Source organism: Enhydra lutris, unplaced genomic scaffold (assembly GCF_002288905.1).
Source record: "Enhydra lutris kenyoni isolate GAN:26980312 unplaced genomic scaffold, ASM228890v2 scaffoldscaffold34, whole genome shotgun sequence".
Lineage (NCBI taxonomy): Eukaryota > Metazoa > Chordata > Mammalia > Carnivora > Mustelidae > Enhydra > Enhydra lutris.
In genome coordinates this window covers 19,904,937-19,918,389 of record NW_019154118.1, presented here as the reverse complement: position 1 = coordinate 19,918,389, position 13,453 = coordinate 19,904,937, and the positions used below count along the sequence as shown (strand labels likewise).

At 38.3% G+C, this 13,453-nt stretch overlaps 1 protein-coding gene across 1 annotated transcript in view; it reads right to left on the bottom strand.

The window, feature by feature from the left end:
* The window catches only part of LOC111153788 (zw10 kinetochore protein), a 32,780-nt gene that overhangs the window by 17,999 nt on the left and 1,328 nt on the right, over nucleotides 1-13,453 (bottom strand). Inside the window, exons 2-7 of the mRNA XM_022513027.1 lie at nucleotides 12,354-12,488; nucleotides 8,038-8,139; nucleotides 7,760-7,837; nucleotides 7,452-7,611; nucleotides 6,001-6,153; nucleotides 5,184-5,375 (exon numbers count right to left, since the gene is read on the bottom strand). Coding sequence (XP_022368735.1) covers nucleotides 5,184-5,375; nucleotides 6,001-6,153; nucleotides 7,452-7,611; nucleotides 7,760-7,837; nucleotides 8,038-8,139; nucleotides 12,354-12,488 — 820 coding nt within the window. The remainder of the gene's footprint in view (nucleotides 1-5,183; nucleotides 5,376-6,000; nucleotides 6,154-7,451; nucleotides 7,612-7,759; nucleotides 7,838-8,037; nucleotides 8,140-12,353; nucleotides 12,489-13,453) is intronic.

Here is a 13,453-nt window from a genome sequence, read left to right as displayed (position 1 = left end):
GAGGGTAAGCAACACATTCTTAGGTTTATTAACAAATTGCACCTTTTCTTCCATGAGTTGCCTATTCAAATTTTTTGCCTATTTGTCTATTCATGTTCTTTTTCTTCGGAAAAATGTCCTTATACTAACGCCTTATCTGTCAAACATTTTACAAGAATTTTCTCCCAGTTCACTATTGTCTTTTGACTTCATTTACAGGATTGTTTGGCACACGGAATTTAACATATATACACAGTCAAATTTCTCGGTCCTTCCCTTTACGCCTTCTGAGCTTCCTCAGCCCATTTACAGCTCCTGAATTTTCTTCTAACATTTTTATTGTTGTTGTTGTTGTTCCACATAGAGGGCTTTAATTCATCTTGAATTTACTTCGGCATAAGTATGAAGCAGGAATCTAACTTTGCTTTATCGCAGAGCCAGCCAATTTTGCTAGCACCATTACTAAATGAACTATCTGTCCCACTAAATTGAAATGTGACTTTGATCAAACATCAAGTTCTCATTTATCCTGGCTCTACTTCTGGACTCTTGCATTCCATTGATTTTCTTGAACCAAGAACATGGTTTTAATTTTAAAATTATCCCACGAGTGTTTCTTAAATCTTTATTGGCAATTCTCCAAATCTATTTTTGATAAGCTTTAGAGTAATTTATTGAGTTTGAAAATATATTTGGTTAGAAATGTATTAGATTTATAGACTGTTTTGGAATGAACTGACAATTTTATGAGACTTCTAATCCACAAAAGCCACCTTTTATTCAGGTCTTACTTTATGTCCTTCAAAGTTTTATGGTTTTCTTCACATATGTCCTCCTCTTTTCTCTTATTATAACTTATCTTTATGAATTGTATAGATTTTGTTAGCATTATAAATATCTTTATTTTTAATATAACTGATTATTATTAGTGCACGAAAATGTTACTGATTTTTAGATCCTCATACTGTATCTAAATAATTATTAAATTTTATACAATAAATTAAAATTAAATATAAAGAAGAAGTATAATTTAGATTAAATTATAGGGGCGCCTGGGTGGCTCAGTCGTTGAGCGTCTGCTTTCCGCTCAGGGCATGATGCCAGGGTTCTGGGATCGAGCCCCACATTGGGCTTCCTGCTGGCGGGAGGCCTGCTTCTCCCTCTCTCACTCTCCCTGTTTGTGTTCCCTCTCTGGCTGTGTATCTCTCTGTCAAATATAGAAATAAGATCTTAAAAAAAGAAACCTTAAAAAATTAATTAAATTATGAATTTAATATGATTTATAATCGTATTAATTATAAAAGTTTTACCAGAGTCTTTTGGTTCTTATGTATGCAATTATATCATTTATACATAAAGATAATTGCTTCTTTAAATATTCAAACTTATTTTCATTTTTTCTTCTTTGCATTAGCACAACCCTTAAAAAATAATACTAAATAATGGTAGTATGCATTCCCAATTTATAACTGGTTTTAATGGAAATAAATCCTTCTTTTTTTTTTTTAAGGTTTTATTTATTTGACAAAGAGAGACAGTGAGAGAGGGAACACAAGGAGGGGGAGTGGGAGAGGGAGGAGCAGGCTTCCCGCAGGGAGCCCAATGTAGGGCTCAAGCCCAGGACCCTGGGATCATGACCTAAGCTGAACGCAGAAGTTTAACGACTGAGATATGCAGGCGCCCCAAGTATTTAATCCTTTAATAGAATGCCTGTTGTTTGCTTTTTAGAATCAGTTAGTTTTAAAACCAATCATTACTTCAAGAAAATTCAATACAATAAGTATAACATAATTAAGTGATCTATTACATAGCTATATAATTTACTTAATCATTTATCTATTCTTCAAAATTTCATTACTTTCCAGTATTTCAGCATTATAGGTAACATTATGATGAGCAACCTTATATATAGCTTTATATATTTAAGATTATTTCTGTAGGGCAGACTCCCATAAGTTGAAATCTTGGTTCAAAGGATTTAAACATATTAAGGCTTTTTATATATTTTGCCAAATTCTTTCCAAATGAATTTTCTTTTCTTTTTTTTTTAAAGATTTTATTTATTTATTTGACAGACAGAGATCACAAGTAGGCAGAGAGGCAGGCAGAGAGAGAGGAAGGGAAGCAGGCTCCCTGCTGAGCAGAGAGCCCGATGCGGGACTCGATCCCAGGGTCCTAGGATCGAGCCCTGCATCAGGCTCCCTGCTCGGCAGAGGCCTGCTTCTCCCTCTCTCACTCCCCCTGCTCGTGTTCCCTCTCTCGCTGTGTCTCTCTCCGTGTCAGATAAATAAATAAAATCTTAAAAAAAAATTTAAATAAAAAAATAAAAGCTTCTTTGTGTACACCTGAAATTAATATAACATTGTAGGTTAAACATAAAAATGAAACTAAATAAATAAAATTTAAAGAAATAAAAGCTCCTTTGTCATTGGTATAATAATGCTTTCTAATAAAGAAAAGTTTGAAGGAAAAATACAGATTTAAAAAGGTGAAAAGAAGAGCATATAACCAAAGGCAAACAGAAAAAGCAAAAAGCAAAAGCCCTTAGGAAGTTTCAGAATAACTAAAATCCAAAGAAAATAGAGGATTCCAAAAAGAACTAAGGACTCAAAATGGAATTTTCAGGTTATATTTAGATCAAGAAGATGAAGGAAGGGAATGAATGCTGACTGACAGGTATCAAAGAGAACAAAAAATTCCTGAACTCACTCTGATACCCTCTTCTTTGTCAAAGACAGTGATCTCTAAACCAGAGGGGAAAGAATAAATAGTAAAAGAGAAACTAGAGCCTAAAATGCATAAAAAGAGATTAGAAAAGCACCTGGCAACACTAAGTGAGCTGTCTTCTGCTCTGAATATCCTAGATATCAGAAAACTTACAAAACAACAACAGGTCTAGTACTGATTAATTTAATGGAGCAAAGTAAAATTGTAAAGAGGTCCATGCCAGAACTCCCCAGAGCACCCTCTGACTGTGACTCAGACAACAATGTCATCGCTGACTCAGATTAAACTACATGCAAGCTTGGGTATCCATTATGCCCGTGACATGAAAGGGAAAGGACAGGAAACACATTGCAAAATTGTATCAGGTAAAATTTAACAAAGATTAATGTTAGTTCCAAAAAGTCAAATCTAAGATGGGAGAGCAGCAGCTTGCATTGCATTAAGTATGACACAGGATTTTCGTTTGGATTGAGCTCAGTGAGTTAACTGTGTAATAAATAAAAAGCCTTTGGCTATACTCACAGAAGCACAGAACTGAGAATGAGGCCATGAATGCTCCCAAACTACGCTGAATTAGTTCACACTATACCTATAAAAGCTTGTCCTGTTCTGAACATCATACTTTAATAAGACTATAGAAGAAATGGAATATATTCATAGAAGAGCAATGAAACTAAGAACTTAAAACGTTATTCAAAAAAAAAAAAAAAAAAAACACCTAAGGATGTTTATACTAGTGGTAAGATAGAAAGGAAGTAACAGCTACTGAAAAGAGTTTAAAAGTCCATCAGATGTAATGGGAATTTAACAAGTTCTATATACTAAACACAGTAGAAATAGCATCAACAAAGCAGGCATTACAGAGTACTGTATTTTGAACAAATTTTTTAAACAACTACCTTGAAGATTCAATTTGCAATATGGAGGTTTTGCTAATAGTAATTACTACAGGTACAGGAGACATGATTTTTAAAAAAACAAACAGAACTCCATACAAATCAGAGCTGCCCAGAGGCAGGGCAGAATGCGTCAAGAGCAAGGGACCTCCCCCTCACTAACAGTGCTCAGGCTGGCTATGTGACCCAGAGAGACTCGAGTATCCGAGATCTCTGGTTCCTTCCAATCCTTGGATACTTTGTTTATTTATACCTATGTATTATTTCCCTAAGTGAAGGAACAAGAAAACTACCTTGGATTTTTGCAGTTTACACAAGTCTAAAGACTCCTTTTTTTCTTCTCTGCTACTGTTAAAACTAGAACCAATTCCTTCCTTTACACAGAAATTATTTTATGTAAATAAACTAAATGACTGCCAGGAAAGCATACAAACAACACCAGCATTTTTTAACTTTTTTCTACATCAAGAATGTTTGACTATTCAGTAAGACAACTGAGAAAAGCATAAAGAAGGTAGTCAAAATAAACAAATAAATATTTTTTAAAAAGAAGATATATCGGGTAACTAAAAAACAATATTAAAACACCAGAAAAACTTTAGTAGTATGACAACCAAAAAAATTATTCAAAGAAATACAGAAATTGGCTATTTCAATTGTGAATATATAAAGATCTAAACCATAGGCTAAAATGGAATGTAATTTATTTATGTTAAATCTGGTTTGTTTCTATCAGATTAATGGAGATTTTCCTACTGAAATACACAGAACTTGGTTCAGGCTGCCTAGGGGGCTCAGCTGGTTAAGCATCTGACTCTTGATTTTGGCTCAGTCATGATCTCAGGGTTTTAAAATTGAGCCTGTACTGGGTTTGGAGCCTGCTTAAGATTCCCTCTTTCTCTCTTTCTGTCCCTACCCCCACATCTCTCTTTGTCTCGCTCTCTAAAAAACAAACAAAAAACAATACTCATGGAGGACAAGGGGAGTTAGAGAGGAGAAGGCAGTTGGGGGAAATTGGAAGGGGAGGTGAACCATGAGAGACTATGGACTCTGAAAAACAATCTGAGGGGTGTGAAGGGGCGGGGGATGGGAGGTTGGGGGAACCAGGTGGTGGGTATTAGAGAGGGCATGGATTGCATGGAGCACTGGGTGTGGTGCAAAAACAATGAATACTATTACACTGAAAATAAATTTAAAAAAAAATGCTAAAAAAAAAAAATAATAATAATAATACTTAGTTCATCTCTGCTTCTCCCATAATTAAAGAGTCCCAAAGTGTGATGTTACTAGAAGTCCAGTGAGAGAAGTATATCCTAAATTTCAACTAAATATTACAAATACAGAATCTGGGGTAGCACTGGTGACCCTATTTTCAATATAGGGAGGAAAATGAATGTAAAGCAGAGCAGGAAATAGGCAGGTGATAACTTTACTCCTTTGGCATCATTTACTCACCTCCAATCCTCCAAACATCCTTATTAGGGGCATTTTTATCTACTTTAAAATAATGTTTGCTTTTAAAAACAATATCCACTTTTCCCAGACATAAAAATAGAAAAGCACAACCTTGGAGATACAGACCTAGAAGTTGTTTCTGGAGCATTTCCAGTACTAGTCTGATCTTCGCAAAAACCTCAGACGGTGACGGATGTTCCAAGTCAGTCATCACAGATTCAAAACGAATAATAATGATGTTGGGCTGGCTTTCTATAACGGCATGAAGGGATGGGCAAGATGCCAGAGGCCTAAGGATATACTTCAGCAGCATCTGACCTGAAAAATTATACGAACATTCATCACAAATCACTGGAACAAACTTTGAAAAAAAGCAAGCATGCCCCCTCACCACCAAAAAAGATCTTTGAACCCAACCATAAAAATACATATCCTGTGACATCACACACCACTAAATGAGTGTACAGATTTTTATTTAAATCATTCAAAAAGTCAAATTAAATAAATAACAGTAGCTAGTTTAAAAGAAGGAAAAAAGGAAAGTCAAGAAAGGATCCAAGCCCTTAATAAAAAGGGTAGTATTTATGAGAATTCCATCTGATGAATCTTAAGGTCAAACCCTAGGATCCATCATCAATATTATCTAGAGAATATTTTTTTTTTTAAAGATTTTTTATTTATTTATTTGACAGAGAGAGATCACAAGTAGACAGAGAGGCAGGCAGAGAGAGGGAGGGAAGCAGGCTCCCTGCTGCGCAGAGAGCCCGATGTGGGACTCGATCCCAGGACCCTGAGATCATGACCTGAGCCGAAGGCAGCGGCTTAAACCACTGAGCCACCCAGGCGCCCCTATCTAGAGAATATTTTATAAATCTCCCTGTCATTCCTTTAACACTAAACATTCTGAGATGTCACGAAAATGAAACAAAGTAGTATGCCTTACCAAATGATTTAAGCTTCATTTGTAGCTCCCCAAGAGTAGAAAATGCCAAGAGGACAGAACTGATTGGTGGTACAGGTGTCTTCTCTTCCTTCTGAGACTGTTCAATGCATAAATGAAGTTCTGTTTGCAGGCAAGATTCCAAGTTGCTGGTATCTAAGAAAAAGGAGGAAAACATCAGCTGTCTCAGCAATGCAAGATATTTCCACTTCTACTCCTCAGAGCTCATTCTCTACTGCGATTCCTAAATATGTGGTTTTATTACAATACACTTCTAATGTAACCAAATTTTAATTATGACATATGTGTCGTTGGCACCACTTTAAAACAGGAAATGACTGTATATTATATAGTCATATTCACAGAATATGAATATTCATATTGATATATTCATAGAATCAAACTAAGTGCAAAAGCAAGACGTGCCTAATAAATGCTTATTAAATAGGTATTGAATGGAGGTAAGGAATGACAAGTAAGGTCCTCGTTTCACTGAAGACCTCTTTTTAATGCTTCCTTGAGTACAGAGAAGAGTCTGCCTAGTAAGTTTAACAAGAAGGGTGTATTATAACAAAGAATTAACATGCCTGCTATCTTCTCTTAATTTTATTCTGCCTGCAAATAGAGTCCAAAATTTTCTAGAGGACTTCCTTCGAAATACCTGGAATACATATGTGCATGTGTGTCTATATACATACACACATACTTAATGAATCTGAAGGCCTTAGTGGGAATGGGAAAGGGGTTGGGGGAGACTGAAACAAACTAAATTTCAATACTAGAAAATATACCAGGTGTAATGACATGTCCTCTCCATATATTCTCAGGGCTTTGCTATGTGTAAACAAGACACCAAAGGCTCACACCTAGCAGTGAGCAGAGAGCCCCAGAGCCAAGCAGCGTAAAGCAAAGCCAGGCCAAAGTAATTCTGTTTTTTTCATCTTGCAAAGCACCCCATATCTCATGATTTTGCCACCGTTTTTTTCCCCCAAGGACTGAGAAAAACTGAGAAAAACCCCTGTCCCACTGAGTCCCCTGCCTTCTTTCCTCACCAAGAGAGAAAACAGATGAACAGCTTTTCAAAGCTTCCTGGCCAAGGTAAATGGCAGGGATTGGGGCTGCTGGCAACCGGTGTACCTACAATGCAGTGGAAACTCTGTGTGGTCTTTAACTGCTACCGCCTCCTCCACCGCACCCTCATCACGTGACTCCCAGCCACCCAATCATCTCCCCCTGCTGTGCTCCTTCCTCCAGAAGAGAACAGAGAGAGACGGAAGGGAGGTAAAGTGAGGAGCTAGTCCTAACATGCATTCTGCTTAGCAGGAGAACTCGGTGCAGTGGAGACTGAGAAATGAAACCTCCTTATCCACCAATATAAAATACTTAGAATACATTCAGAGGCCACACTGGTTCAGGCAGATTAAGCAAAGCAGTCCACCTGAGGTCAGCAGCACCTTTTGATGGCGGGAACTTCCACACAATCAGCTTCTGCCACTCTTCTCCAAGGTGATAAAGGATGTTCTGTTTCTGTATTGTGAGCTCCATGCTGAGAGATTTCAACATTTTTAAATCAAGGCATTTTCTGGATTTCAGTAACTTCAAGCATTTCTGTGCCTGGCAGTGAAATGGAGTCATCGTTAGACATTCCATCTGGACTCAGGGTAAGGAGAAGGTATTGGTATAAAAGGAATACGTGGAACACAAAATTTACTAAAACCAAGAACGGTACTGATTGCTGGTACTATGGAGAAACGTTCAGTACCTCTTCCAGACACTGAGCCGCAGTGACATACTTCTTCTCCGTTAATGCGCAATTGTATTCTTCAATAGCAGCAGAAAACTAAAACGATAAACACATCCATCAGGTATTTCATTTTATATATCCCATTATTTCAAGTCTGTCTGCTTGTTTGTTTTTAAAATACAAAAAAAAAATCTTAGAATCGGAGGTATACACATTTAATAATTAATCGGAGGCCAACTGGAAAAAAATTACTTTCTCACCAGCAAAACATTCAAGTTTGAGTTGAGTTTACTGACCTGCTGCAGCTGCTTAAGCAAACTTAAGACAACTGAGTCTCTTTCCAACTGTTGCTTCAAGTCGGTAAATTCAGCTGTTGATACATGAAGATCCCGGCGAACCTAATCCACACATCAAAGGTAAGTACTCTTAAGTTATACTATATCCAAGAAATAAAACATTCAGAGCTGAGCAATAAGCTTTATTAGGTGAACATAAAATTCATACTGAAACGTAAAGGCTGGTTAGGATTGGAAATAACAACAACAACAAAATCACAGAACGCACTGGGAAGAGATCTTAAGCGGTTCACTTAGTCCAAACCATTGCCCTACGCAGCAGTTCCCACTGCCATCAACATAACAGGCTCATGGCACCATCTAGCCTTAATTTGAACCGTATTTTTCACCAGAGAGCTCACCCACCTGGATGACTAGAGGGGTATCCCCACTGCCAAGTGACAACTCATTCTACAGCTGATAGCTCTCACCATTAGAAAGATTTTATGCTGAATCAGAATCCACCTCCCATTCTGTCCTGCCTTTACAGGTGCAAAGTCCCTTCTTTTCTGTATCTCTACCTCTTCCTAATTCATTTTTCATTCATGAAAGACACACTCGATACCCACTAGAGCAAGGCTCCTTCCTTCAGGTTTGAACATGCTGAAATTTCCTCCATCTTTGAGGAAAAACTCCCTCCACCACAGCTACCCCATTTCTCAGTGGTTACCTTGTTTTTCTCCTCTCTCTCACGAACAAGCCTCTTGCAAGAGTGACCCAAGTTCAATGTCTTTACCTTCTCATTTCTCATTCATCCTACAACTCACCGGGATCTGGTCTCTATCCCCACCATTTCATCAAAACTATTCCAAAACAGTGCCCCAAACACCAATCAATTCCTTGTTGCTAAATCCAAAGCAAACATCATCAGTGTTTAACTATTTATGAGTACAGTTCCTTTCTTTCCCTTAGTTCCCTGAAATTATTCTCCACTGATTTTCCTCCTTGTTCTCTGGCCATTCATTTTCTTCAGGGAGCTTCATTTTCCCTCTGACCACTTCATACAGACTGACAGTCCTCTCTCCCTGGCCCTCCTCCTACTCTGAACCAGTGGTTCTCAAAAAATAATTGTATTTTTTCCCCCACTCCCATCTAGGGACATCTGGTAGTGTCTGGAGACGTTTAGGTTGTCACAACTGAGGGAGTTCTACTGGCATCTAGGGAGTACACACCAGAGATACTGTTAACTACCCCACAAGGCACAGGATAGGCCACCACAACCAAGAACTATCCAGCCCCAAATATCACCAGTACTGACACTGAGAAACCCTGCGCTATATACCCTCTCTGGACAATCAGTGGCTCACGGCTTCCATTTCTAAAGACTCCTATCTCAAGTCCGCATCACCTTCCTAGGCTCCAAACATGTATATGGATGGGTCATGTGTAAATTGTCCACTAACAGCCGTTTTCCCGTTCCCAACAGTAACGGCACATGGCTATCCGATGAGACTCTCTCAGTGGAGCATGACCACGTGTCTAAGATCTCACCAATGAAATACAAGCAGAAGTGATGTGCACCATTTCCAAGTCTGAGTCAAGCAAACAGATGTGCCTCCTCTGTGCCCTCTCTTTGTTCTTAACCTCTGTACAAAACACTCAGTCTGCCCACTGCTGTGAGTAATAAACTGTCTTTCATCTCTCACCCAAGGAGTCTCATGTCTTCTAGTGGCGTCCATGAAACTGTGGCAGACTAACTAGCTAACTTGCAAGTAGATTAAAATCTCAGATCCCCTCACAGTTCTTGACTGTGTAGAACTGGCCTGGCAGCCCAGACTACTGCATTAAAAACCATTTGAGCCACTGCATTTCAAGGACTGCCTCTCCCTCACTCTCTCTCGCTCTCTCGTTTCATTTCTTTTTGAAGTCTAGCCTTCATCTTTATACACTCCAACTGGGCAGCTCCATTTGCATATCTCACAGGCACCCCACAAAAACCTACTCCTTCTCGAGATTCTCTATTTCAGTGAATGGCACATCAGTGACCTTGTTCTCCATGATCCTTCACTCCCCACATCAAGTCCCAAAGATCCCACCTCTTAAATGTCACTAGGATTCATCCTCATCCTCTTCTCCATCCTCCATCCATGGCCACTGACTTTACAGCAGGCCCTGTTCTTTCTTCCCTGGTTAGTTTAACTGCCTCCTAATGCTTTAACTGCCAGCTCATTTCCCTGTCTCATTCTCAAGTCCTTTCTTCAAGTTGCCAGCAGAATGGGATTCTGAAAATTCAAATCTGATGCCATCAAGATAATGTCCACAAGGTCCTTGCTTACCTTTCTAGTCTTATCTCCTGTCCCTTCCCACCAAGCTCTCTAAACATGAGTCATATGGAATCCTTGCCCCTCTCTGAAAGCGTCACCTCTCCATTCCATCTATGTCTCTGTAACGCTGTCCCCAGTGTCCACCTAAAACGCTCTTCCTTCCTCTTTGCCTAACTACCTATCACTTGAGGTTTTGGTCTGATGCTATTTCCTACAGGAAGCCAAGCTCAGCTATATTTTCCCTCCATTTGAATTATTCCTATTTAATGGGTATCATACTATTTTAGTCATCTACATTAGGCATGAGATTCACACTTTGAAATTAAGAAAACCATCATTTCTGTTCAGTAACCAGCACAGTATCTGGAGCCTTGCAGATGTTCAGTAAGCATACCAAATGACTGAGTGAATCTCTTTATAATATCTACCTATTAAATCTCATTTTCATTCTCCAGCCCTAAGTTTCAATCTTACTAGGGCTAAAACGCCCTTGGTTTCTCTCACCATTCTTCTAATGACAAAATGTTTAAGTATGGACCTTCTCATTTAGACCAGGCACCTTGCAAAATGCAACCACCAGAACTGAATAAATTTCACCAACCATAATCTGGTCAGCTAAAGGTATAGACAGGACCCTCTTGTTCCACACACTGCACTTCTAATAGTACAGTCTAAGACTGACTATTGACTCACAGATCAAACAATCAACTAATTACAAATATACTTTGAAAATACTATTTGAACTGTGCCAGAATTGTAGAGGAACAAATTTGTTTTTATTAAAACCTCGAATCAGAATGATTGATGAACTGGCTGTTAAACAGATTTTCTAGGTACCTAGAAATCCCCATTTGTGCCTGAAGTTTTATATAGAACTTTTGAAAAACACATCTGGCACTTTCCTTCTTTAGAAAATCACATAGAGAGAAAAGACTTGGGTGTCTTTCCTTGAGGACTTTGAAAACATTTCACCATCTTGATCTGAGATAACAATGAGCCCTGCCCAATAATTTAGCAATAGACAGAGAAGGCCTCTAAGATTATACTTGTTTAAACCTCTAATATCACTGCTTTCCTTACTTCAAATGACTATGTCTCCTAAAAGTAAAATACAGGAAAAAAACTCCTGGTGAAATAATACATGTGAAAAATGTTTTTAAAATTACAAAGTGATGGGGGCGCCTGGGTGGCTCAGTGGGTTAAAGCCTCTGCCTTCGGCTCAGGTCATGATCCCAGGGTCCTGGGATCCAGCCCCGCATCGGGCTCTCTACTCAACAGGGAACCTGCTTCCCTTCCTCTCTCTCTGCCTGCCTGTGATCTCTGTCAAATAAATAAATAAAATCTTAAAAAAAAAAAATTACAAAGTCACTATTTTTGTTTCCAGATTGGCTTGTTTTTGTGATGACAGCACTCCAGCAAACACGGTAAGCATTTCTAAATAGCACCAGACCTTGCCTAAGAAGCAGAGCAAGCACTGACCCAACACAGTGACATGACACAAGACAGGCAAGGATTCTTTGTGTGTCCAGATAAAGAGGCTCAATGACAAGCAACAGAGCGGTTGTAATTGGCAAATCAAGCCAGTTTTCCAGGAGTAGGCCAAATGACCAAGATTATGCTGAGTCTGGAAAGTGTGGAGGCCAGCCACAGATATAAGAGAATGCTAGCCATTAAGAGATGCAAACATTTTAAACTAAGAGACGAGAAAAGGCCAGATGATTCAGCTTTATTTTGAAGACAGTAAAATTCTAAGATTATTTTTTTAATTTACAAAGTGCTACTCAAATGCAAAGTTTTGCTATGAAAATTGTTTATAGTTCTAGAAAATATTTCTATTTTAAAATCGAAAGTTACTCTAAAGTTATCTAATGCAACTTCCAATGACCAATAAGGAAGGAAAGTGAGGTCTTAAAAACTTACACACAGAGTTGAAATGTCTTAGGACTCAAGAAACCTAACTACTACAAACTACTAGAAACTACAAACCTAACCAATATAATGAACCATTTTTACCTCACTCTCTATCCTGGATTTCAGCAGGTCAATGTCCTCAGATAGCTTATCCACTTGGGTAACCAGGTCCTGGGCACTGTGCATGCTAGGCAGGAATTCACTATACTTCTTGCTGATCATAGTGCACACCTCACCCTATAAAATAAGACAGAAGAATTACAGTGGGATGAGTAGAGAACTCTATTAAAAATATACAGCTCATCTTTCATAAGGAATCCTCCATGTTGGAGCCTTCTTGCCAGTTACCCACACCCCTTTACTTTTCCTCCACGCCAATGGTTTTCTTTGAAAAACACATTCCTCCCACCCGTAAGGATCTTGTAACATTATTATGATGCAAGAAGACAATGATCACCAAATTCCACCAGTCCCCAAAAGTTATACAAATGCTGGAAAAGAAAAGGAGAAGCCAGAAGTTCTCATATTAAACTAGATTAGCTCTGACTACAGCCACCAACTTTAATCATATAGCTACTAGAAAAAGAAAATGGATAAATTAAATCCACAATCTGTATACTTCAGTTCATGAATTTCTATTTTCTTGCTTATAAAATTTTAAGGCCTAATCTTAAAACTCTAACTTAATTTGAGCTGCATCAATAAACAAATTATTGAATACTCTGCACTGAATGCTTTGGAAAATACCAGAAAAAAATTATGCCTGCCCACATATAAGTTATTTTTAAGCAGGAAAAGTACTATACACTTAAGTAACCAGAATATAAAAATGTAATATAGGAAAAGAGTTAATGTCCTCCAGAAACACAAATGAGAAAGAGATCACCTCTGCTTGAGGGAAAAATGGACATACTTTTCATACATGAAACTAGATTTGAGATAGGACATAAAAAATGGGTAGATGGGGCACCTGGGTGGCTCAGATGGTTAAGCATCTGCCTTTGGCTCAGGTCATGATCTCTAGGTCCTGGAATTGAGCCCCTCTTCGGGCTCCCAGCTCAACAGGGAGTCTGCTTCTCCCTCTTCTTCTGCCTCACCCTCTGCTTGCTCTCTCTCTCAAATGAGTAAATAAAATCTTTAAAAAAAAAAAATGGGTAGAAACACTATAGGTAAAGATGAAAAAATGGCCACATAAGCAAAAT